The sequence below is a fragment of the Nomia melanderi genome, chromosome 10 (genome assembly GCF_051020985.1).
Source record: "Nomia melanderi isolate GNS246 chromosome 10, iyNomMela1, whole genome shotgun sequence".
NCBI classification, from domain to species: Eukaryota; Metazoa; Arthropoda; class Insecta; order Hymenoptera; family Halictidae; genus Nomia; species Nomia melanderi.
In genome coordinates this window covers 592,758-619,174 of record NC_135008.1, presented here as the reverse complement: position 1 = coordinate 619,174, position 26,417 = coordinate 592,758, and the positions used below count along the sequence as shown (strand labels likewise).

At 45.6% G+C, this 26,417-nt stretch overlaps 2 protein-coding genes and 1 long non-coding RNA gene across 4 annotated transcripts in view; 2 read left to right on the top strand and 1 right to left on the bottom strand.

The window, feature by feature from the left end:
* LOC116430347 (putative protein FAM10A4) overlaps positions 1-6,820 on the top strand; it is a 22,780-nt gene extending 15,960 nt beyond the window's left edge. For both annotated transcript variants that reach the window (XM_076371632.1, XM_076371633.1), the window contains exons 4-5: positions 2,938-3,144; positions 3,429-6,820. In XM_076371632.1, the coding sequence (XP_076227747.1) occupies positions 2,938-3,144; positions 3,429-3,698 (477 nt within the window). In that variant the 3' untranslated portion in view covers positions 3,699-6,820. The remainder of the gene's footprint in view (positions 1-2,937; positions 3,145-3,428) is intronic.
* On the bottom strand, positions 5,987-26,417 carry LOC116430322 (proton channel OtopLc). Its single transcript, XM_031984284.2, has 9 exons — positions 25,388-26,417; positions 14,633-14,861; positions 14,374-14,488; positions 11,776-12,001; positions 11,535-11,692; positions 11,016-11,232; positions 10,638-10,803; positions 9,498-10,364; positions 5,987-9,403 (listed from the first exon to the last, which is right to left on the bottom strand). Exons 1-8 carry the CDS (start codon positions 26,415-26,417, stop codon positions 9,530-9,532), a joined length of 2,976 nt encoding a protein of 991 aa, XP_031840144.1. The 3' UTR covers positions 5,987-9,403; positions 9,498-9,529.
* Positions 14,371-17,270, top strand: LOC143175012 (uncharacterized). The gene is made up of 2 exons (XR_012999575.1): positions 14,371-14,523; positions 14,615-17,270. It is a non-coding gene; the product is annotated as an uncharacterized LOC143175012 (long non-coding RNA).

Sequence of the window (26,417 nt, the reverse complement as noted above, 5' to 3'; positions counted from 1 at the left end):
GTTTACGCGACCACCACTGAATCACCGAATCTTTATCTCGTCCGATCCGAAGATACCGGCGGTTGGAGCGGAGAGTTTTAAAAATACCTCTTGGCAGCCCAGTTTTCTCGGGTCTGCGGTGTCTACCTGGCCGACAGGCCGCGGAGACATTGACTAGCGGCTCTCGGAGGGTCCTGCACACGCTTCGACCTAGCCGCGACGCGCGTCATCGTCAACCTCGTTTTCTTCTCGCGCCTCCGACCCTTTTCCTCTTTTCACGATCCGCTTTCTTTACTTTTTACGAGCGTGCGCCCCGTCGCCGGCGAGCGCCGTTTGCCTCGCCGGTTATAAGTATTTCTCGAGCGTGACGGCCGGACGAGCCGGAAACCACGGGGGAATACGGAATTGGGACGCTTCGCGTGTAAATATACCCGATCATGATTATACAATTGATCCGAGACTCGCAGCAACTGGGTTTGACGGAACGGCGCGATGATTGTTTGAAATTAGAGGAATCGACGGGAAATAATTGCTCCCGCCATTGGCTAATTGCGAGCGTTTACTCGGCTCCCGAAATACACGCGTGATACGGGGACAAGGTCGTCTCGGGAATCGGAAGGAATCCACTTTTCACGCGTTCCGCGGGCTGATTTCGGAGATTCACTCTCTCTTTCTCTTTCTGTGAGGGGAGCAAGGTGTGCTAGAAAGTTTAGGGTGTATTCGTTGAAACGATTCGTGGAAAATTCGAGAAAATGAGGGGTTACAGTAGTGTTTTTCGTATTGGGATTCATCGTAGCATATTGCTCTTCCGATTTTTTTGGTTTCCGTAGGTTCAGAAACATTTAGTTTGTTCGATATGAGAGCGGAGATACTAATTTTCAAGTTTATGTGGAAATTAGTGTCATTCGATGTATTAGTTCGCAAGGTCATAGAGAGAGATTGGTCTGTGTTGATATTTATTAATGAATTAAAGCGTGAGATAACTCTGCATTGTATATATCTTGTTATATATCATTGATAATTACTGCAAAACTGTGAATTTAGTTAAATATGGTCTGTATTTGTATTCGCTATAGAAATATTCTATTCTAAACTTGTCGTGTATCTCGTATCTGTACGTGTACTCTCGAGTTATCGTGTTTCACGATTTCAATTCAAATTTCGATACGCTTGCGTGGGAAGGCGTAACAATGGAACTCTCATATGAACGGAACACGAGGTGTTAAATGAAACCCCGAAGAATGAATCGACGTTAGCTCCAAGGTCTCGTGGAAGAAATTCTTTTCCTTCTTGTAAACAAAAATGTAATTTAACTTTATAATCAAGAAAACTCCTCAAGTTTCCTGCCAATAGCAGCAGTAACATCAATGGCACTCGCAGAGTGCCAATACTTCCGATTCAAATCGAATCTCCATTACGAACTTAACCAAAAACTGTTACCAAATTCACTGATCATTCGAAATGAACTAACCATTGAATCATTTACTATACTTTCATATTTACATATTTATATTTCCATATTCGTAAGTCGCTCAGAAGCCAATGCAGTTAATACAGAAAACAAAAATCGAGAGAATCCATTTGATGTATCAATTAGCTCATCATCAACTCGTATAAAGTCTTTCCCCGAAGCATAGGCTCTGCAACAATAGAATATTATTTGCTCCACTAAAGTAGACGAAAAAACATGAAAAAATCCTATACCATGGACAAATCCACATCGTACAAAAATACGTTTGCAATCCAGTTGGAACTCGTTCGATTTCCGAGTAGAAATTCCGGGGGCACGCGGCGACGCGACGCCATTTTGGTAAGCGCGTTGCGGACGACCGGAAGTCGCGGGTCGGCCCCGGAAATTCACGGGCGTCCGATGGTTCCGCGGTAACGTAATATCGGCGGGATTCCAGCGGCCTCTTATTGCGGCCGAACGCGGCCAGCGAGGAGAAGAGATTCGCGGCGAAATGCGTGCGCTCCGACAGAGAGGAGTGCGTCGGGGCGACGGGCGCCTTTATATTTAGAAGCCCGGGTCGCCGCCGTATAAGGTGGTGCTCCCTCGTGCAAAAGTTCTCGCGGTCGCTCGCTCTCTCCACCATTCGTTCCTGCACTTTCTTCTTATCGTCCCCTTATCCGCCGCTCCGCGCACCCCGCCCTGCGCCTCGGCGTTTGTCGCGCGGATTCCTGCTGGATCTTATGTTGGAAATGGAAATGAAATGCAAATGGAAAAGAGTAAAGTAGAGTAGAAGAGTAGAAGAGTAAAGTAATAGAATGTTGTTACTATTGTGAATATTAGAGTAGTAGTAGTATTAATAAGAAAATATTGGTCGCTGTTATACCGTTCGACGGAACAATCCGAAAAGATCCAAATTTTACGATAATCAAAACTGAAATAGGTGCTCGAGGAATTTGTCGTCAGCACTGTACGGTTGGAGAGTACGTAAAAGGGAATCAGTTATCGTTTCCCCTCGATGAAGCGAGTGAAAGTCGGCTGCCACCGTGCTTCGAGTGTTTTTCCCTCGAATCCGAGCTCGACTGGAACATTTTTGAACATTGTAGCAACGAAAGCGGGGGTAAAAGTGTACGGGAGCGAAGTTTACTGGCCAAATTGGCTGCTTCGGGATCTATAATAAGCCACTAATCGCGTGAGGTCACAATGCGGCTCGGGCAGGCCTGTTCGCGTCATTATGATTTAGAATTTGGACAGGTTCCTAGGTGTGTACAATCGAAAGGTTGCACCTTTCACGGGAGCATCGGGTGGTCGCCGTGACACCATAGACACAGGCATCGGTTCGACGAATGGTTTCACCCTCGGTTATTCAGTTCGTTACGTAACGCGAAGATGAATCACTTCGCATCCTGCGATGTTCCCGTGACTCTTGAATGGGCCGAAATCAATGAACTATTATAAGTAATTGTTAGAATGGTAAGACAGTTTGAAAGAGAAATATCGGATCCTTCCAGGCCCGCAAGATCGAGGAGCACAAGAGGAAGAAAGAGCGCAAGGCGGAGGAGAAATTGGAACGCGAGAAGCAGGAGAGGCTGAAGAGAGCACGGGAGAGTGCGAAAACTCAAGAAGACAGCACCCGCAGCTCTCAGAGCAAGCCTAGCGATGACATGGGCGGTTTTTACAAGTTCCTCTACGACAACGAGCTTCTCGAAGCTTTCAAGGTGAGCCAGGATCAGTGTGGAATACATCAGAACGAAATAACTTTGCTCCTTAACCCCTTGGCCTATGATTTCTTCCTCAACTCTGATCTATACGACTACTTTGCCATTAATAATTTATTGGAAAAAGAGAAAAATTCTAAGCATATGTTATGCCTATATTATCTACATCTCACAAGAAAGCGTGAAATGTTTACGTGCTGAAACATTCGGGTGCAAAGATCACTTCATACTCTACATTGCTGTCCGATCTTAGCTACCAATTGAAAATAAAATGTTGTTTCAAGGATCCCGAAGTGGCAGAGGCGTTCAACGACTTATCCACAAAGCCGATGAACATACTGAAGTACCAGAACAACCCGAAAATAATGGCGCTCATCGACAAGATGGCCACGAAGTTCGACGCTGTCGGTACTGGAAGAATGGGCGGCATGCCGGGCTTCCCCGGAGCGGCCGCGGCGGCCGCAGCAGCGGCAGGAGCAGCCGGGGCTGCTGGAGCAACGCCGACGAGCACCCCGATGCCCCCGCAACCCCAGGACGACGTTGGACTCGATTAAACGGTCGAACCACCGAGACGGCAGTGCCCGGACTTTCAAACACCCCGTTTAACGCATTGCGTACCGGCTAATTTTCAGAAAACTGAGTTGTGCGGATAGCAATTTTCACTGAGGTCAACTTATATCACTATACATAGAAAAACTCAGATATCGTATTGTTATGTAATATATTTTAAATGGATCAATTCGAATTAAATTTTAAATTTTTTCAATGCTGTGGTAATTACCGAAGTTGCACAGCTAAGTGTCTTTACATAAAAACGAGATTTCTCGTTACCGGTGCGCAATGCGTTAATAATAGAACTACCGACCACTCGAACATTTTCCACATTTTTTAATGAAAGCCACGAACGTGGGTTCATTAACCCTTTGCACTCGAGAGATTCTCGCTCGAGATATCCGATACGTTCTAATTAGATGTAGCGAGATACTTTGAAATCAATTTATTAACACTAGGTCTACGGAACGCGTCAATTTCGCGCAGATTGAATTTTATAAACATTATTTGGTAAATGTCTTAATCGGTTTTCGTTGATCCAATTACACGAATATGAATCCTGATTGTCTACATCTACAGTTTCAATCATCTGGCGACTGGGAGTCTTTCGAGTGCAAAGGGTTAAGACATCAATTGGCTTGAATCTCGATTTGGGTATCGCTGAGTCGGCTTCTTTAATCGTATCTCGAAAAGGTGTCTACCTTTTCAGTAATTGCACAGGAAGAGATCGAGGAATCGCTGTGATCCTCGCGGTAGTTCTAGTGTTAACTTACCTTTTTGTCCCCTACTTAAGTTGCCAGTTAATTATGTTAGATTCCACCACTTAGATTGGAATTCGGTAGAGCACTGCGTGAGTTATATTTGCCTGGTTTCGCGATGCTTGAAATTAGTTGATTGTTTTTACGAAATGCGCGTTGTTTTTGTCGTTAATGTAGTGCTGCGTCCTGTAGAGTAAGACGGGACGAGGAAGAGATTTTTAGGATGTCGAGTATGTCGGTTTGCGATTTCAATTATACGTGGGAAACGTTATTCCAAGCTAAGTGGTTCAGGAGACCAACGCGTCTCGTAGAAGTACGTTTGAAGGAATATCTACCAAGATTGATAATTAAGAGATTTGAACAGTCCCAGGCATCGCTGTCCGCGAAGTCGTCGAGAACGTCCGTCTCCTGAGGGCTAATGCCGATTGGAAACTGCTCCATTTATCTTTGTTCCTGGTGACCCTTGTACCGCACATCTGGCCTCTTCATACTGAATTCAATCAGTGCTGGAATATACAAAGACGCGCAAATTATCGGATTCAGTGTAGACCCTTTGACGGTCCATTTTTTACAGATGTCCCAGGGTGAAACGTTTAACCGTGTCAGCAGAATTGATTTGTAAGCTGCTTATTGTATAGAAAAATGTTTGACTGTAAAAAAAGTGATGTACTCGATGCCAAATAACTTTCGTTTGAAACATTGTTTTCTGCAGCGGTTTACAGGTGAATTCAAGTGACACGGTTAAATGATTTAACCTGTACACGTGTGTCGAGAATCTATTGTAGAAAGTTATCTGTAACATTTGTTTCGTAGCTTGAACGTTACTGTGCTAGAGTCAAATTATTCTTGTACTTATCACCGTATTCGAGATTAGATTAAATAGTTGGTTGCACCAGATTGTTGATCGAACACAGAGGAATTAAGTATTAGCAACGCGTGAACGTCGAGTAGACTGTACTCACTTTTGTAGTCTCGAGTCTGATAATTTGCACGTCTTCGTCGCTCGATATAATAAGTCTCTGTTCGGAAGAATTCATCCAGAGCTGGAATCTAGTAATTATTCCTCCGTTTTCATCGAATGTACGAACCATATATTTTGAGTAGATTCAAATTCCAGACTTACGGGAAAGAAGTGTGATTAATGATACCGAGGTAGAGACTCGATGCGATATTTTAAATATGATATAAATATTGATACTCGTTAGGTAACGTCCAGTTGTAATTCTCGAATAATAATTAATACAGCCCCTGATCGGGGGAAACGATCGCGCTATGTTCCAGCTTTGTCTCGTTTCGGCAAACGTTCGTTCATGTTCGCGGAGAAAGAACAACACGATCGTTCGGTTTCCATTTCGTTTCTCTTGTTATCTATTCTACGATATCGAACGCATTATAGATTAAGCGACAGCAGAGTTCGCTCCCACGATACTTTGTCCTTTTTTATAATTTTTTTAATCCTTTTAATTTTCCTAAGTGTTAATCCTATCCTCCGCGTTTGGATGTCATGTGATAAATCGTCGTTGTTCTTCGGCTTTTTTGTATTTTCTTTTTTTTTTTATTCTTTTATTACTTAATATTATACTTTCTACACGCTGTGTAATCTACGTTAAGCGTTTCACGGAGTTGTTTCGTTCACGTTGCTCGATTTGCGCTTAGCGGATACGATAACGAATGTCTTTAACGCTGGAACCACCGTACCAATCGGAAACGACTGATTTTTACCGTCTCAATTTCCAATTGACAACATCATAACAGTGTTAGACATTAGCAGTTACTTTAAAAAAAATGTAGTTTTATTTACATAGATCAAGAATATCAGTAGAAACGAGAAGAACATTTACTTCCATAACTTTTATAAGAATCACGTATTAATCGCGATTAAACATTCGCGGCGGTTCCAGCGTTAAACAATGTTTTCAGTGTTAACAAACGATTAGTCATCTATGCGAACAGTATCGTGATTGTATATATCTACGGAGGGAAGGGAAAGAACAAAAACGTTTCTCTCTCACGCGGAACGTCAGGTCCACGATTTCCCTCGTGGTTTATCTTAAAAAGACTCTCGGCGAATCGTTATTTCACTAAAAAAAAAGAAAAAAAAACAAACAAACACACATACACGCAGAAAAATAAAAAGAAAAGAAACCTCGAACAACTTCGCGCAGCGTCGTTTTCGTTAATTGTATTTTTCGAATGGATATCCGGATAGTCACAGACACAGGATGCGCTTTAAAACTCGTGGGAACGGACAGCGGGTGTGAGTTGAACGTTCAACGAAAGCTATAGTGCTTCGTGAATATGCCTGTTAAAACTTAACCTGCCATAAACGATATAACGTGAGTTCAATAAATACAGTTCCGCATAAACGCTCTACCGTTCTCTTATTCACCGGAACGATCCTAACAGGAATTATATACAACGCGACGACGGTTAACCAGTTAACTGTGGAATTTTATTGGAAAAACCTCTCGTTCCGCGCGCAATAAAATCAAAAAATGAATGAAATGTATATTTTAATGAAAGATCAACGCGAAACAAAGAAGAATTACATGTTTACGTGAAAAAATCAAGAATACGTTGCTGAAAGAATCAGTATCGTGTCAAGCGTTATGACGTGTATACTTGTCAAACACAGTCAACTGGTTAATTAGGCTTCGCTCGTTCACGCGGGTACGGGGATCCAATGAAAACATTCCCGACAATCGTTCAGTTGACGCGGAATTCTTTGCGTTTCTTTATAAGCAATACAAAGAGTCCTCAACTGTTCACGGACTAAAGCAGAAGTGAAAGCGAAGACAGAAGTGTCCTTTATACACGTTACAGTGGTTTCAAGACAGATGTTATTTATTGCAAAGGAAAACATTCTTTTGTTAGAGGAACGTCGGAATTTTGCATCGACCCAATATTAATCGGACGTTCGTTTCGTCGAGAATTTAACTCCTTGCCTTATAATACTCTTATAATATTGCTTTACAATATAATTACAATGTAATATAATATAGTATTCTTTTCTTTTCACGTCGAAATAGAATGTCAGCTTTCTCTTGCGAACACTTAATACTTATAGTAGACATAGGTATACGGTGAACGTGCAATATCTTTTCTGTCTAGTTAATCGTTAAGGATTATTCGGCTTTAATTGCGAAAGACATCGTAAGGCAAGGGATTAGATTAGATTCCGCGGAGACCTTCTGTAACTTTATACTAGATAGAACTTTATACACGTGTAAAACGTTGAGGATGTTGAATTAACCCTTTGCACTCCGTAGGCGTCTCTCAGTCACCGATTGATTTGACACTGCAAAATTATAGAGTTTGATATTCAATATTAAACTTTGTACAATGCATCGACATGTGAAATTTTAAAATAAAACGGCCTATCTCTTTAATTTATGTGTGATTTCTCGTTAAGTCAGTTTGAAAGAATGTCGTTGGTATTTCATTAAAAAATGTTGAGTGTTTCCAATGAAAAATTTCTGGAGTGCAAAGGGTTAACACGGCGTTGAAAGGTAACGAGACCCCAATGGCTAGCACAAGCTATTCGCGCGTTCGCATAAATAAATAAAAGAAATTCCTACCCGTAGGTCCTTAGAAACGATAATATTGCACGTGAAGTCGCAAGGTATTGCACTCTTAGGGATCTTCGTTGTTCGCTTTAACGCGCAATGGGATTCCATAAATAACACATTGAAGGTCAATCGAGGCGGATAGACAACGTCCCGTCGCGAACGACTCGCGGGGAACGCGACAGGGCGAGTAACAAAAGTTCTAGCGAACGCGAATTCGATTGACCATAATGAAGTCATTGGAAGACCACGGTTGCTGACCAAGATACAGCGAACTTATTTCTCACTGTAGAAAAATTTGGAAGATGCCCTATATAAATTTCACAAATTATATATAAAAATCTCTCGAATCGAGTTCACCGTAACTTGTCCAGGAACAGTACACTCGACAACTTTGGTGGTCTCCGTCTGGTGACCTCGAGTGGCAAACTGAATTCGCGTTCGTAGTACGGTAAGTCACGGATAATTGTCTTCCTCCTTGGAAATGTTTACAAACACCAGAAGAATGCGAAGTGAACATTCGAACCACCTTGGTTCCAATTAGTTTGGATAATCAGAGAATAAAGTACAACCCCGTTTATCCGAAGTAGCTGAACACAGGCGTCGATCGAACAGTAGAAAGAACAAGTGCAAAACGATGCGTTATTAATCTGGATAATCGAGAGTTCAGGTAACTAGCTAAGGTAATAATCGAGAGCTGAAATAACCAGGATCCAAATATATTCGAGAGTTCAGACAATTATCCGAGCGTTACCGTACCGAGGAAACCGGACGACATTCGCGTCGAATCGTTCCAGCGACCCAGGCGTGCGTTACGTTCTTCTGAGCTTGAGCATGTGCAGGTTCGGATGCCATGGCACTTTCCTAAAGGTCGACGTGTTCGTGTCGTCGGGAGGCGTCGCCTCCTCGTTGTCCTCGGCCGCGGACGCGTCGATTAACGGGGCGTCCCGGCCGAGCGCGCCGACGCCCGTGTCGAAGCTGAACAGTCGACGGTGTCGTTTCACTTCTTGGTTGACGGCGTCCCAGTTCCCGGTGGTGCCCGGATCGCTGACCACGCGACGGTGCTCCCTGTGGTGGTGCCGATGATGATGGTGGTGGTGGTGGTAATGATGATGATGGTGGTGGCGCAGCTTCCTTCGCGACGACGACAGCGCGTGCTGCAGGCTGCCGGTTTGCAGCGAGGTGGTCGCCACGTGGATCAGGGGATTCGGGTCGAAGTAGAGGAGATTGTCCACGAACGGGACGAGCTGCATCGAGTCGACGGTCGTCGGCCCTGGACGGAACGTCTTCGGGACTCTCTGGGCGGTCGGGGACCATTCGTCGTCCTGCACGTTGATCGTCACCTTCCTGCGACGGTGAGAGCGGCGCGATCTCGGCTGCAGTCTGCCGGGAAGATTTCGGTTGTCATGCTTTGAATATTAAGAGTATATTGGTATTGTAGGATGAATGGTTTGTCGTGCGTGCGCAAGGGACGTACCTAGAGGAACAAGAGTGCGACGTTCTGTGCCGTCAGTTGAGCGGGTGATCCCCCCGCGGCATTCTATAGCACTTGTTCCAGGCCTCGAGCAGCAGCACGCAGCTGTGAAACCGGTAGAAGATCAGCAGAGGCAGGCCGATCCTGGAGAGGACGCCCCACGCGAGCACCCCGAAGAATCTCAGCTGCAACTCCTGCGAGATCCAGTTCTGCGTGATCACCGTGTCGAACGCCCACAGCACGGAGTTGCTGAACAGCAGGAACGTGATCACCTGGCGGGCCGGCTTCCCGAGGATCTGGAAGCGCGTGATGCACGACCTCTTCGACGCTTCCGCGATCAGGGTGCTCTGCGCGAAGCACTGGACCATCTGCAGCGCGGAGGCTATCAGCAGCATCACGTGTCTCCCGCGGGTCTCCTCCGACTCGCTGTCCAGGATCGCCAGGGAGCACGACGTCACCACGATCGTGAACACCGAGTACAACTGGACACCGAACAGAGCCACGTTCGACAGCAAGCTGTCCAACGGAGCCGGCGCTCGGGTCACGACGGACATCTGCCGGACCTGGACCAGTCCGCTGCCCGTCATCAGAGTGCTCAGCGTCAGGATGCTGATCAAGGTCCCGCAAGTCAACCAGGACAACGTGCTGGACGGGAAGTGCTCGTCCTCCCTGACCACCAGGAATATCAGGATCACCACTATCCCGGCCACCATGCACAGGATCCCCAGGAACAGACCCTTGCTGCTTCCGTCGCAGCCTACTTTCGTGTGGCTGGTCAGGTCCTTGCTGCTGTGGAACTTCTGCTTGTGGGACAAACGGCTCCGACCCACGTTCTGGCCCATCACGAACGTTACTGCAGCTGCGATCAGGCTGAAGGCAGGAAGAATCGTTTGAATTTGAACAGTTGAATGTACATAGCGTTCGAAAGCTACTGGCTAGATCGCTTTTGGAACCAAGTCCATGGCATCGATGTGCCGCTGTGATTATTATTAAATTATTATAAGCATTGGAAATGCCCAGAGTTCAATGGAGGAAAAGCTGTTAAACTGAGAAAACAATTTTAAAATTTCGAAACACTGTCATTGATCGCTCGACGTTTACTTCGGGAGCCATTGAAGAAGTTTCATTCAACGTCCGACGCACCTGAACTGCACGATGAACGGATAAAGGAACGGCATGCTCGACGTCCACAGCTGGCCCAGAGTGTTCGTGTTCAGGCACTCTTGCAGAGCGATCACCTGGGAGATCTGCTCGTTCGAGATTGGCTGGTAGGGGTGAAAGGTGTCTTTCTCCGACGAAGGGGAATGATCTGAAAAGGAAGACGACACGTTGCCAATATTCTCGGACGATATCGGATGCGAAACGATCAGCTGCTCGAGACCACTTTCACGAGGACGAAGTTCGGGTGAACGAACTCGCAGATGCAAACACGAAGTTCAAGCTCTTTCACTCTTACTCCTCGGTGATACTCGGTCAGTAAACATCGATTCGGTAACTTTCTTCGAGTAGTCGAGTGCGAACCTATCAAGTCTCTGGGGTGTCTTATCAGAGACTCCGGGAAGCCGCGAAGATTCAGCGGGGACGCCGGGTTCTGCAGTCCTCGTTGCGCAAGGTGGACGAAGTAGGTCCACTCTTGGGCCGAGTCCCAGATCACCAGTCGCGTCCACACCGCGATATTGGTGGCTGCCAGGTGGATGAAGCCGAATCTCGCTGCTAAGCCGAATCTCTCCACTAGAACCTGCGAGCAAGGATTTCGAGACGTTACAGGGGGACGGAGTATTGATCTTTGGATTATAAATGAGTCTTTAAAGAGAACTGTTAGGAAATACACGGAGAGAAGCATTGTCGACGAAGCTTTTTTCCATTTCTAGATGCACTATGTGAGAGCTTCATTCAAACAGATTTTTGTCTCTCTTTGTAAGACTACTCTTAATATTCCAAAAACGAAGACATTATTGTACAAGGGGTTAAAATTGCCAACTGTTTCGTCTGATCATCGCGAACGCTGATCCGAGGATCACGGTACACAGTGCTTCTCACCTGCGAGTTGACGAAGAGGAAGTGCATCTGCAGGAACGTGAACAGCCCGTGGACAACCGGATGCACGAAGACGACGTCGCTGAGACACTCCGCGCCCTGCATCATCGAGTGCATCGCCATCTCCAGTCCGTTGAACACCAGGGTCGCCAGCCCGAACACTGTCCGATCATTGATCATTCGGTTTTCCGTTACCGTTCGCTTTTTCTCGGTGCACTGAATGGGAATCGAATAAGGAACTCACGCAGTGCTCCGACCCTAATGTAGAAACTCGTCGGTGCTGTCCTGGATCGCGAGATGTGCGCTCGTTTCAATGATCCGAACCTGGTCAGAGACGCGCCACCGAGTTCCGCGTCGTCCACGCCGCTGCCTCCGCTGCCAAGGCTGCCGCAACTGTCCACCAACACCCATATATAGATGCTGATGATCACCGCGATGCTCCCCACGTAGAGGTACATCATGAACACACCCTGCAAACACCGATAGCGATCGTTGAACGTCGACAGATCCTCCCGGGTGATCAATCGTAGCCTTTATCGGATTCAAAGTGGATCTAGGCAACGAGGAATCGATGGAACACTGTTTGACCTTGATATATTCTTCGACTCTGCTTCGAAGTAATTGCTTTCACTTCTTTTAGCGTTACGCTTATTTAATCCTCTGTTTGGTTTTAGAGGTAAAGGACAGGTAAATGGGATCATTTCACTTGTGAAATAAAGATTTTAAGATGTAGTTTAACTGTTCAATTAGGTATCAGTAATTTCAGTATTAGTAGAGATTAGGCGTCGACAATTTGATTATTAGATTGAATACTAATACACATTAGGTGTCAATAATTTAACTATTAAACAAAGTTACATCCAATTAGACATTAGATCTTAATAGCCCAGATACTCAAATGATTACTCAAATGGGACCATACAATATTTGATCCATTAAGTTTGATTCATGAAGAACGTTACCGAATTATAGGAAGCATAGAAATCTGAGACAGTTCCGAGTTGGATTCAAGATGGACGACCCTGTCAGCGGATAATGTACAGTTTAGCTCAGACCTTCCGTGATCTTGCAGCAGGCGGAACGTTCAGGAAATACCTGACGAGTTCATCCCGCTGGAAGGTACACTTGATGATCCGGCCGGGCTATGAATCGTGATTTCAATTCGCGGACTGTTACTGTTACCGTAACAGTTGGCGTCCCGGCTCGGACTAATCCATAATTTACGCGAAACGTAGTCACGGCGGGATCGAGAGTAATTGCGAGTGCCGTTTGGATAGAAAACGACCAGCCTGCTCGTCGGCGTTCGTTGCCATTGAATCCGATCGCAACGGTCTCAATCAGCTATGTACTGAGTCATTGCGTTTCATTTCCTACTACCGTCTTTACTCAGTCGTTGAAGCGCAAATTTCGCTGTAAATTATATTCGATAATTGAACTGAATTAATCACGAGTCACGATAAAATTTCATTGACGCTAGTACTTTAATGTAGCTATTAATTTTAGGTTCGTAAAATTCGACGCTGCAGACTTCGATTTCACTTGAAGAAGAGTTCGTGTTTGAAATTTCAATTTCATTTTTATAAGATTCATTTCATTATCCAATTCACTTTCGCAGTTATCCGATTTCAGAAAGTTATAGCCGATCGATCAATGATAGTTGCAGTAATGCGTAATATTCTCGAGATAGAGATATTAAACATTTCAATATGACGTAGATATAAAAATATAAAGTACTTTAGTATGATAGATATAAGTACTCGACACTTCAATGCCGTAGACACAGAGAAGTGACCCACTTCGATAGAATAAACAAGGAAACATTACGAAGATCAGCACACAATAGCAAAGATCCCAATACAAATAGGTTCCACGCTCCCCGAGAAGGCTCATTTGTTCAACGAAACCCATCGTCGGGTCACATGGATCAACTGCAAAGCGCACCTCCGGAGCGTGTTCGCACGGCAGAATGCCGAAGCCAGTCGGTTCGCAATTATGGTTCAGCTACCGTACCGTTATCCGGCGCCAGAAAAATGCCCCGCGTCGTAAAGTCTGCCGAAAAGAAAAACACGCGACGGCCGCGTCGGCAGACGGTGTGTAATATAGTTGTTCGCCGAACGCCAATATCGCGCACGAAACGAAAATCGCGCGTTAAGAGCCTCGGCCGCGAAACGAGTCGCTCGATTACGGAATGAAATAGCGCGGTGCTTAGGCGCACCGTTCGTTCGTTCGTTCGTTCGTTCGTTCGCTTCGCATGTCGTGATTTTACGGCGAGCCGCGTATAATATTCCACGGTTTACGACCCGAAACACCTTCCGACGGGTTCTTCCCGTTCGACGGACGGTTAGATTTCGCGCGATTAGCGTTAGACGCTTGTATTTACTGGCCGACGAAGAATTTCGCGTTTTCCACGGCGAACCTTGGAACCCTAACACGCGTGAAAAGAGAATGAACAGTAAACGCGAGGGAAAAAATCGACGGCGTTCGGTTAACCGTCGTTTCTCTGTAATAAAATTGAGAATGTTATTCCACCGCGACCACCGCGCGGTGATTTCAACGCACGCACCGCGCGTCGCGGAGTGATTAAACGCTAATTACGTTTGGCCATTTGCTATCGGGTTTCTTTGTGACCCCTAGTCGCGACCCGGTGAAGGTCACGCTCGCACAACCGAGATAATGAGAAATTTTCTGGGACATTGGCCGATGGTTCGACGATTTTCATGGAACTTTTGGACGCACAGTTGTTTGTAAGTGAATTCTGTACTGCTGGAGATTACTGGTATTCTATGGGAATCTTAAAAGTTGTTTGGTAATGGTAGTGTTCTTTAATTGTTAGTGTGCTTACTTGCAAACTGAGCAGCGGCACCGGCGTGTCCATCACTTCCGCCAGGCAAAGTGCGATCATTAGGACTACGACCAGCTGGCCGTAGACGTTCGAGAGGACGACCCATAATTGGGAACTGGGAACATGCAATGCTAATTGTCAGAAATTTCAGTACGTTGCGAATCTGAATTTGAAACGTTGCAAACTTTAACTTGAAATATCACAAGTTACAACTTGAAACGTTAAAAATTCTCGACTTAAGATATTTCCAGCGGCCTACAAGGGTTCCGAATGATCCAGCAAATCGCTCTGCGAGCGTGCCTTGGACAAGAGCTTGCTGACGAAGGATCTAGACGGCTCGGAGGATCTCGTCGTCCCCGCAGCCGCGGTTTCCGACTCCGTGTTCCTCTCACCCCGGCCAGGGGTGCCGCCGGGTGCACCCTCCACGGTGCCACCCGTGGTGCTTCCGGTCTCGTTCAGGCTGTCCTTGTCCTGCTGCTCATTGCCGGCTGCAACAGAAATTTTCGACGGCTCGGTCAGACGGGTCTGGAACTGGCCCGCTAATTGGGCCCGCTCTCCGCGCGGTTCTGGGTCAGTGGAGAGAGAGCAACGTCGTAACTTTCGCTGGAGGAATCCCACGCGGAGGATCCAGACTTTTGATAGTCCCGGGCCGGCGGCTTAGTAGGACCCAATCCGACCGAGATTGGAAAGGAGAGGATGAACTTCTTCGACGACGAAGATAAAGTCGAAGCGTACAGTGCTTCGTGAGAATTCAATTCTCAACTTGCGCCATTTCCTTAACCCTTTGCACTCGGAAGGTGACTCTCAGTTACTACTTGATTTCCTACAGTGAAGCTAAGTTTGATATTTAATATTATACTTCATATAATGCATCAGTCTGAGAAATATTCACGTACAATAGCTTTGTCCGTCAATTCGCGTGAATTTCTCGTCGAGTTGGTTTTACAAAATATCGTCTTCGTCTCATCAGAAAATGTTGAAATATTTCAAGTGAAAAGAATTATCATGCACGAATTATCAAAAAAGAATTATCATGCACGTCGAAATGAGATGCTGGTTGTATTTAAATGAAACATGAAATTCCACTTTTGCGAGTGAACTTCGTTGTTCATGGATGTTTCTGTTTGCAATGTTTTATATTACATCTCTCGAAACTGAAACGAATGCAGCATGCGAACGTACTTAAGTGGCATCCAGAGTGCAAAGGGGTAACAATGAAACGATCTAAGAAGTGAACGTGTCGCCCTCGCGGAGCGTGAAGTTATTCGATGGCGAAGATAATAGCGATCGGCCCGGTGTATCTTTAATAAAAACGTTAGAAACACCATTAAAGATGATGCAGTCGTATGTAATGGGGATTCAGGCCTCAAGCGAGGTTGAATTTAAACATGAAAAGATAGCGGTCGCTGGTAAGTTGCGATTAAGGCGATCACGGGACTATGAAATGACAGCGGAGACGTATAATCTTTTCGAAAGTGCTACCCGTTGGTTTTCATAATTAATCGCGTTCGATGTTAACGATACCACGATGTCTTTCTTCGCAATCGATAATCGGCGCAACAGATGGGAACACGGGATCCCGAGATGCGTTAAATCGCGGGCAATTAACGGGCGCGCGCCGGCGTGTAATTAATCCCAGAGAAAATTTCTTGATAAAACCGCATCCGACGTTTCTGAGTGGCGCCGAACGCCTCGCCGGATCGAAGGTGGTCAATTAAATTATCACCTCGAAGGGAACAACGTTCGTTTAACCTTTATCTCGATCCGATGCCCATCCAGGCACCGCGGGAATATTAAACATCGAATGGAAAATTGATGGTAACTCGTAGATTGCGAGATCTTCGAGCAGAGATAATATTCGTTAATCGAGTTTCCTATTTTGAATTTTAAAAATAAATAAAATTATATAAAGTTTGATCGAACGAAAAATGATTGATTTGATTTGTAACGCATTAATCAATCGATCTGCCATATTTTTAACTGCTTTATCTTCTTTACCTCCTTCTCTCGCTCTCCTTGTAGTCGATGTATCAACGTCTCTATCAAATACGACCAAAAAACAACTTCCCCGAAAAGACTCAGGAAAAACGAAGAATCATCATCATCCGCTCGAATTCGACCAACTTTCTCAAACGATAATTCCGTTAAGCCCCCAAGGGACTCCTTCGTGGCGTACCGGAAGTGTTCGTCGCCTGACAGAAAATCAATAGGCTTATCGATAGACCGGCGCTCGGGAATTGTGCAACGTTCTCAGATGATCGGTGGGGTCAGAGGCGAGAGGTCAACCGTTCGTCGATTATTACACGACGATTACGTTGTGGTTTGAGATGCATTGTCAGCCCAACCATATGCTTGATAGACGCGACGCGATGATGAAGGGCCTGGACCGACCGTACACGCGCCAAGATGGCGACCCGTTGGGTCAAAGATGGCCGGCCGGACCGCCTCATTGTGCGGACGCGCGGTTGAAAAATGCGTATGCGCGCGATATCACGGACAGCTGACGCTGAGTTACGAGAAAATGATACACTCCGGCTGCCTTGGGCCGCGGGGAAATGATACAGTCCATGAAGCCTCTAAGCAGCTGCCTTTGAAATACGGTGGGATACCGCGAAAGAAAGATCGTTCGATCAAGACGCGCGGAACCGTGCAAATGAGATGCGCGAGTCGGTTTGCGATATACGCCCGGGAATTATTGCATTGTAGCTACTACTGTGTATTTAGGTGTGAGCCGTGTCTAATAAGACGGGCGAAATGGAAAAGAAGTTAGTCGAGGAACAATTAACTCGCTCGCTTCGCGATTTCTTTCGCGTTCCCTATTTATAATAGGGAATATTATGTTGTATTGTACGTTGTATAAAAGTAAAAATGAATAATAAAGTATTCAGTGAAGCATAGTCTTCTTTTATAAAGCTTCATTTTCGAAAAGGTCAAATTTCAAAACCTGTCCTTTCTTTAATTCCAATATCAAGGCTTCAATTTATCGAGGAGATGGCGTGTCCTCACGCGATAATCGAGTTTGCCCGGTGAAATGTGAAATTTTCGAGCGGGCCAGGCAGGAAACTGGGTCGTGGAATCCGTGAATTTGCTCGTGGATTACCATTGAACGTGGTTCGTCGTGACGAGTCGAAAAAATGTAGAAACTCCGTGTGCCAGCTGGCGGATAGACCCGAGAAATCCATGTTCAATGGCAAACCGACATTGTTGACGATAAAAACGACAGATATCTTGACATGTCGCTGATGAGCGTGTAGTTAGAGATTAGAGACACGACAGGAAACATGTCGGATGGTTGTCTTAGCGTGTTAACGGTCGTAACGAACCTTTCTCGATGCAAATATTCTTAATGACGAAGATAAACGGCCCGATCACGTTTACGGCGTTTTATTAGATACGGCGTTGACGGCATTAGTGCTTTGTTGAGTGATCGAAGAAAGCGAGAGAACGAGGAAAGCCGATTTATTTAATGCTTTCTTTATCCTGAAGGTTTAACGCTAGAATTATCGAACCTGATTCTATAAGAATTGTCAAAAATTCAAATATTTAAATTTCATAAATCCAATAATTTGTTGAATAATTATTGTCTCGATTAAGAAGCCTACCGTGCCAAATTTGTTAATCTTATGATCATATTACAAAGACGTGAATATTGTAAACAAAGCAACGTGTTCGAAGACGGCGAGAGGTCGACGAACGAAGTGTTAAGCAATCGGTGGAATAAACTTCGATCGAATTAAGTGAAACTTGTTTTCCAATTGCCTTAAAGAATGCGAATGTTAACCGCGGCGGCGTTCACAAGAAATTGTAACGAAGAAAGACAAAGTGAAGTATCAAACAAACCGAAACTCGCACCTGGCATGTATATACACAATGAAATATTAATGTCCGGTAATAATGGGAATAAATTCATAATTTACAACGGTGGTGATTTCACAGCGAACACAAACGGTTTTTATGGCCACCTTCACTGCCGTTCCAAGCGGCCATAAAATCTAACACGTGGTCGGGACGTTTCTAACATGGAACCGCCGCAGTAGAAACCGCATAAGCTCAGGTTCACCGCGCTTTCTTGAACCTTCTTGAATTTCATGAGCCCTAGACCAATCTCTTTCAACCGTGCGCGGTGTCAATGATCTATCTCCTTAATAACAAAACAATCCAGTCCCGAACAATCTAATTATGCTGAATTTCTCCTGTCATCAGCAGATCCTATCTCCAAACAACAAGATTCTCTACCAATTATTCATCCGTACTCCCCAGCCATACAATATTTATGATTATGTTTGATTAATAAAAATGAACAACTTGTAGAAAGTTGTATAATGTATCAAATTGCCAAGATTCCTCTGTGATCGTTGCGCAACTCAAAAACCTAAGAGAAAACCTCTCGATTGGCTAGCAACGTAGCACACAGCCTAATTGCTTCGAGTGCAACTAAATTTATAATTGCTTAATTTATAGTTCAGTTGGCAATTATTACTAATTTAGCGATTGTATCGCTCAGCCGATAGCATCGAAGTATCTAAAAATAGAAATTTCGATCCATATTTTCGAGAGCAATATCGTCGGCGTCGGAATTCCACGAGCACAGTTAGAACTGATCATCTTACTCACGGTTCGCGTATAGCTGTTAACGTTACCTCTAGCTTTTTGTCAGAGGAACACGATCGTAGTCACGGGCACACTCGAGTCACTGTCCATGGCGAATCGTCTGTAGGTGAAGGACAACGGTCTGTCACGGTTTCGCACGGAAGAGAGCAGTCAGAGAGAGAGAGGAAAGGAGCAACTGCTCCACAGAGTATCGGAACACCGAATGGCAAGGTAACCCAGAAGTGTGGGGCCAGAAGAAGATCAACCGGTCTGGGACAACAGACGGTGGTGGTAACCACCGGTCGTGATGACCATATGATGATGATGATGATGATTATAATGATGATGATGATGGTGATGATGATGGTGATGACGATGATGATGATGATGATGACGGCGATGATGATTACGTCGTTTCACGTAGCCCCGTTTTTTTCTATCATCTCGAGCAATGTCGCGCTAGGAACACGGACAATCTTCTGCATTACATAGAATTGGAAAACGACCTAAATGACCCTGAAAAACATCTTGGTGAAATTCTGATTGGACAACAAAAGAAAGCGTCCGCTCTCTTCTTCGATCAGAGGTTTCTATCTGTTCGAATTTGCAGAATTTCGTTTAATAACTTTATTTCGTCTAGTCTATAATTTGACGTGTCTCACCGATCGCTCGAGGAGCTAATCTCTGTTTATAAATAAAGTCAGGCATTCCCCAAGTTTCGAAGTAGTTTCTATGAGTTCGTCGTGTCATCGTAGACAGGACAGATCTCGGGATAAAATGAAAAGGAATTACTTCGTTTTGAAGATAATTTGTGAACGATTGAAGGGAAAGCTAGCGAATTACTGTCTACATATCATTCTATTATTCTGCCATTTTTCTTCCCCGGAGATTACAGTTGTCTAGAATCGTCAAAAGATCTCGGACTCTCGAAGCAACGCTCGGGCTTCCCGAGATCTCTTCAATTTTTACGAATTCTATTATTCGTTTTTAACTTGATCGAGTCGTGCTCCATCAATTTCCTATGAAATTTCAAAGGATCCCCCCGTGGCAAGCCCCGGCGATCCTAGTCGATGAAAAATTAGGATAGAGGGATATTACTCAGAGCTTCGCGCAGCGACGATAATTCATCTGACAGGTGGTTGCCGAGGATTCTTCCCGTGGCCGCTCGTGCATACATTCCCTTGCAGCACGCCGAGCGTCGCGGTACAATAAGTCACACGATTAGCGAGCCACGCTATGGGAGGCGAGCGATTAATCGGATTACAATAGTGGCGCACGCGTGAACCAATTAATCTGGATGTCGCAATTTCCTTGGTTTAATGCACGCGCGTCCTCGTTCGTGATAAATGAAACTGTATTTCAATTTGTAATTTATCTTCGCGATTTCTCCAAAGAAACATGAACGAAGTGCTCTCCGTAATTATAGTAAATTAAAAGTGAGTAGATACTTAATTCAACTCGATGATTACAGTAAAACCGAAGAAACTGATTTTCGGCAATCGTAGAAAGGGAAATCTGTAATCTGCGAATGTATTTGTTATTTATATTTATTCTACTAAATTACGACCCTCCTGGCGAATGAAAACGTCTCGATTTAATTGAACAGTAAAAAAATGTTCATTCGAAAGAGAAAGCATTTAATGTACAGGTCAAGATTTATCGTAGCAATTATTTTTGCAATTTTGTGCCTCGCAGCACAATTGTGCGTCAAGCCACTAAAGCTATTCTTCACGCATAATGTATGACCTTTCGTTATCTTGATCGTCACATCCTCACGCGCGTTTCTATCGAACCCGTTAATTAAGACAACACGAAGATTGTCGTGAAACGCCCACGACAATTCGCCGAGAAACATTTAACCGGCTCGGGAAGTCCATAAATCGGCCGAGACCGTTCACGAGTTGCCATCCCCCGATGGATCACCGATAAAACCAACAGATCCCGCGAGTTCTTCGGTCGTCGGTACGACGGTGGTTCCGCGAAACGTTTCGTCGGCTTCTTCAGCAAGATATTATCTCACTGAATTACGTGTTTCCCGTGAGGATAGCCGTGATAAGCGCCTCCGCGCCGCTGCATACGAACGTTCATTTTTTTTCTCCTTCGCGGTTCACCCATGCGAAACTAATCGGCTCGTTTTACGGTGCATAAAATTGAACGGCTTCGTTGCCAGCCGCAGAAGAGTGACGAGCGGCCGTCTAATTTCATAATTCCACTGATTAAGATATCTCGCGCTTCGAAGGAAAATGAAATGCAGTAAACGGGAGAGCGGAAGTCACGATAGAACGGCATAAAACGAAAAGGCTCTTCGAAGTTAGCGACTTCGGTTGATTTCCCTGAAACCCAGGGTAAACTATTGACATGCTTTATCGTGGGATAGATCCAGACAATTAAGAATGTCATTTAACATCGAATTTTTAACTGTAGATATCCGATAATTCAAACATAAATCTCGGAGTAACTTCTTAAATTTCTGGTTGCCAACTTTGAATGAATAAATAATTATTCAAAGAAGGTACAGCGAACGATAAATTACACGCGAAGAATTCATAAATGAATTATTCGTACTTCGAATTTTAGCTAAGAGTTCCAGGGAAATTCGCCGACTGCTCTGCGACCGTAGGCGCCATCTTGGCGGCGCGCCGGTGATTTCAACGAAAGGTGGAGCGAGTGACGCGTGAAATCCTGCCCGAAATTCGTTTTCAGCGGTCGACCGGTTTCCTCGGAATACGAAAGTCGCCGCTGTTCCCCATCCTCGCTCGCGTCAAAGGCAAAAATTCATGAAAGTTTCGAATAAGCAAAACAACGACTCGGTCCGCGGGTTCCCCGTTCCTCGCGGATCTGCTTTCACGCGACACACGACGATTTGTCGCGTCTCTTCGTGTTCCCACGGCGACATCGGAGCGAAAAATTACCCTTTTCCACAGTACACAACGTTCCTTTTCCTTCGCGGCCACCTTTCACCTTATTCTCTCGTTTGCTTTCACGTGCCCCGCGTTTTTCCAGCTCGCGACCTGTCTGTTTCGATTCGATCTTCACCCCAGAACGGAACACTGCGGTACTCGTAAACTATCGTAATCATTGAAACAAATAGGACTAAAAAAGACAATGACGATAAATTGTGTTAAAAAATAATGTGACTGGCATCAACAAAATTTGATTGATATTAAAATTATCGATATAAAAGTGAATCAATACTGTATGTAAAATGTCCTTTTAGAGGGAACACTCGGTGCAGAAGGTAAACAAATAATTTCATTGGAAACGGTTGAGTAATTTCTTTTAATTCGAAAGGTACGAGTAATAACCAGCTTCGCGGGTATAATAAGAATGGCCAGAATTTACCGTTCCCGGGACACGATAAGCGAGATGTTAGTATTTAATCACTGCGGCTGGAATTCGTTGAACAGACCTCGGGGGCATAACCCGAGGGTAAGACGAAAAATAAGATACAGCGCGTTAAATGCCGCAGATGTTTCGCGTTCTACACTCGCTAATTGTCGGACGACGTGTAATTAAACGCCAGATATTTGACGGGTCGTGTTAAATCATCTGACATTTGTTCGCTATCTCGCGGAAGCGTTGTTAACGAGTCGCTGTTACGTACGATATCTCATCAGTTCACGCGCAGTTAATGACTCGCAATCATAATATGAATGTGGAATACACCTCACGAATTTCTACGTAACCAGGAAGTGAACTTATTAAATGTAATGGTTACCTGCTTTCACAATTACATTATCTATTTCCCTGCGGCACGAGTTATGCGCGCAATTATCTTTAAGCGGGACGCTTAATGACTCTAATTGTAAGATTGTTAGGTTCGCTCGAGTAAAAGGTGCGCGATTAGTTAAGCAAACTGTCTCCTTCGTTGCGTCATTACTTCCTCTTTCTTCGCGCAATAATTCTGTAGCATTCTGTAGCAATCGTTCAGAAAAGATAAGGAACTCTCGAGCAATCCAAGACTCTCTAACATTCTCAGGAAACTTACTATTTCCGCCTAAATTTCCCGAAAATCCTTTCGTCCCTATGTACCTGTACACCTCTGTAATTACATACATATACCCGCACATTCGATTGTTAATTTAATTTAACACGTTAAGCGCCGTGTCAGTCACTGGTGACCGACACTTCTGAATGACTAAAAAACAATCGTAACACACAAGACAACCGATGTGAAATAAAAATGTTTACATCTACAAAAGACAAATTCTATGGAAAAACACTTAAGATTTTCGTGGCGCTTAACGTGCTAATACCCATCGAGCAGCAAGTCGTCGGAAATGTCTTAATGCGAGAATTCCCAGGATCCTGTCAGTTTCCACGTGTGTTAAGCAACCGCGTTTAAACCGGCTCGCAATAGTCGCTCGCGATTACCAAGAGGAGGTGCTCGAAATCGGAGCACGCTGCAGCAAAGTGGATAACTGTACCGATACGACGGTTGCAATTGCAGGACAGCGATCCGCGTAGAAGCGAGTAGAGGATAGAAATCTAGCGGGCAATGACGCTAGGAAGAGCATCGGATAGCAGCAGCGAAGCTGTCAGGTGCTCGCGATACCCGGCACCATGTGCCAGACGGGACGATTAAAGATCGCGGATGAATAATATCGCGGGGACGTGACGCGCGAAGTGAAACGCGAAAGTAAAGGGTTCATACCGCGCGCAAAACGCGATCATATATCGCTCAAAGGACTTTTCTCCACTTTCTTTTCCGCGGAAGACGACGCGCGCGGTGTTCAGGTTTCAGCCGTTAAGCGACGTCGTTTTACGACCAAGAGATTCTTGTTTGTCACGCATGATCATCCTGGCGCGACCTGAATTTCTACGGGAGTCTTTTTTCGGAATACCGATAGAAATCGGCTGGCGGGATTCGTACGCGGGACGTCTTTTGTCGCGGGTACAAAGGGGAAGAAAGTTTCTAAGCAAATCGCCAGATTTTGTCTATGGAAAGTTCGCGGATTACAGATTGTAGAGTCTTGGTTGGAAGGTTTGCGAAGGTTCGATAAGGACGTTCGGTGCGATTTAACTCGGCGCTGGGCAGGAATACTTTCGTAATGAAGAAAGTGTGAACTGGACGAGGAATCGGGCGATTAGGATAGTACGATTTTATCAGCTGACGACTCGAGAAGATCAGGAAGATTCTGCTGCCAGTCGTCGCGTAGAAACATTTCCATCCGAAGTGACGGCTCGACGTTACCGGAAGACGAGACGTCGGGCCGATAAATTGATTAGCGGAAAGTCGTCGATAGACGTTTTTCCCCGTAGGAATACGCCGGGTCTGGTAGCTAGAATTTACGACGATGATTGTGTACGTTCAGTCAGCAGGTAAGAGAGGCAACAAAAACAGCGAAAGTCGAGGCAGCTGACTATTCATTACAGCGGCCGCGGTAAAAAGTAATAGAATTGTGAGATCCATGAGAGCCGTTTGATGGTAAGTCGAGGAACAGGCCGTTTCTCGGCGACTACTGAATCGTTGTAAATTGCGATCAAAGATTGCTGAAATTCCCGGAGGCGCATACTTCGTTCGACGTGTATTCTGGATCTTTCATCCTTCGAATGACCTGATGTCTCGCATTTCTTCTTATTTGCCTTTCCTTAATATTTTTGTGATTAACGAAATCTGTATTCTCAAATATTCCAGAGTTTCTTTCTAACAAAAGTACCAAGAATTCGGTACTATATTACTAAAAAGATCAGACAGACGTTAAATTCTCTTTAAAACTCCGAGACATACGACAATACGAATACGTGATATTTTAAGATAAAAATGAAGAAGGTATCTACGAAACTTTGAAGATCTGGAACGTTCGACAGCTGAACTATAAATAAAAACCGAACTCGACGTCGAACACCTGCGACACCGTTAACCTAATGAGAGGAATTAGACAGTGGTACACTTTCGAGGCAGACAATGTAGAAATATTGGTCATCCGACTGATAAATACACCTCGCACGTACGGTGGCTTCAAAGCGAGCACATGAGCCACGTTCTATCTACCGCTAGCTGATCCTTTTCGTCTGACGATACCGTACGCCGAGCGGCGAACATCTCGCATACAAATACCCGTGGATCGTTAATAAACGAAACCATGCCGTCCGTGAAATCCTATACCGTTTGGCTCCGTCATGCCCCAACGTGTTATCGCGCAATTCAGTTTCCTTCTGCTCAGCATCGTTATCATAACTCCTCCAATTCGCCGAAGATACTCATCTAACCTGAACCGTACAAAGGTTAACTCCGTCGATTCCACGAACTCCGGAAATTCTACAAATTCCACGAAACCCATAAATCTTCCACACCACGATGCCTCTATAAATCAAACCTCTAAACCGCAAACGTCTTCAACAGCGCGAGTCCAGCCGAGAATCCAAGACACAAACAGCGTGACCTCTACAAGCAATATAAATCCCCAAACAAGACTCTCACCCTTCTCCTTCAGCGATCTCGTGGAAACAGTGGAAACCTCGTCGGGAACATCCACGGCCCGCTCTTCGTTCCCCGACAGGACGCCGCTACCCTGAAGGTCGTCCTTCAGCTTGGACGCAGCGTCGCTGTGGCCATACTCGACGGTAGCCTGATCGTCGATCTTCTTCCACTCGGACTGCTCTTTCTCCGTCTCCACGGTGAACTCCTCGAGGCCGGGGATGTCCCTGATGTCGGGCACCAGAGTGTCCTCGTCGTCCTCCCTTATCCGCCACTTGGCTCGACGATGTTGCTCGCCGAGATGATTTTCGCGCGCCGCGACCTCGCTGACGGAGTCGACCACTTCCTCGACCAGCTCCTCTTCCTGCAGCATGTACTCCCTCCTCTCGTTCGGGTTCTGGTAGACGCGATAAGGACCCACCAGGCCGACGACGCCGCGGGGCACGGAGACAGGCCTCTTCCAATCGGCTTGCGGCTGATCAGCCTCGGCGAAGTGACTCGAGTACATCTCGCCCAGGTCGAATAGACGCCTCGGTTCCGGAAGCTGCTTCGACGCCACCTGCAGCCACCTCTTCAGCTCTTCTTGCCGGGATCGGATCTCCCGCTGAATCTCCTTCTCCTCCGTAGACCGCTCCTCTATCGGCTGCAGCTTCCGGCTGGTCGGTCCCGTTTCCGGCAACTGGACCCTCTTCGGCTTCCTCACCACGCTGTACAACGGGTCCTCATCTTCCGCGTCGACCGACGCGTTCGCCGACTTCTCCGATCTCCCTCTGTTCGACGGCCGATCGTTCAGCCGCGATTTGTCACTCTTCACGGCGCTGATCACCACTACGTTCCGTTTGCTACCAGCTGGCAAACTAACCGCGGCTGCCTCGTCACTGTCCAGAACGCTGTAGATCGGCTCGCGGGTCGCTGTCTGGATCCATTTGGGCCTGGTCCTAGGCTTCGCGGCGGATCGTAGCTTCGCGGGGCCCACCGTCGCTGTTTTTCGCTCCGCGTTGCCGGCGGGAATGCCCGACAGTTCGGCCACCAT

What these genes read in the sequence shown, in the direction of transcription:
- LOC116430322 (XM_031984284.2), bottom strand. Translation starts at nt 26,417, where the DNA reads ATGGTGGCCGAACTGTCGGGCATTCCCGCCGGCAACGCGGAGCGAAAA. An exon ending in GAGATCGCTGAAGGAGAAGG is followed by an intron (nt 14,862 to 25,387) that starts GTGAGAGTCTTG and finishes TTTCTGTTGCAG; the next exon opens with CCGGCAATGAGCAGCAGGAC. An exon ending in CCGTTCATCGTGCAGTTCAG is followed by an intron (nt 10,365 to 10,637) that starts GTGCGTCGGACG and finishes TCCTGCCTTCAG; the next exon opens with CCTGATCGCAGCTGCAGTAA.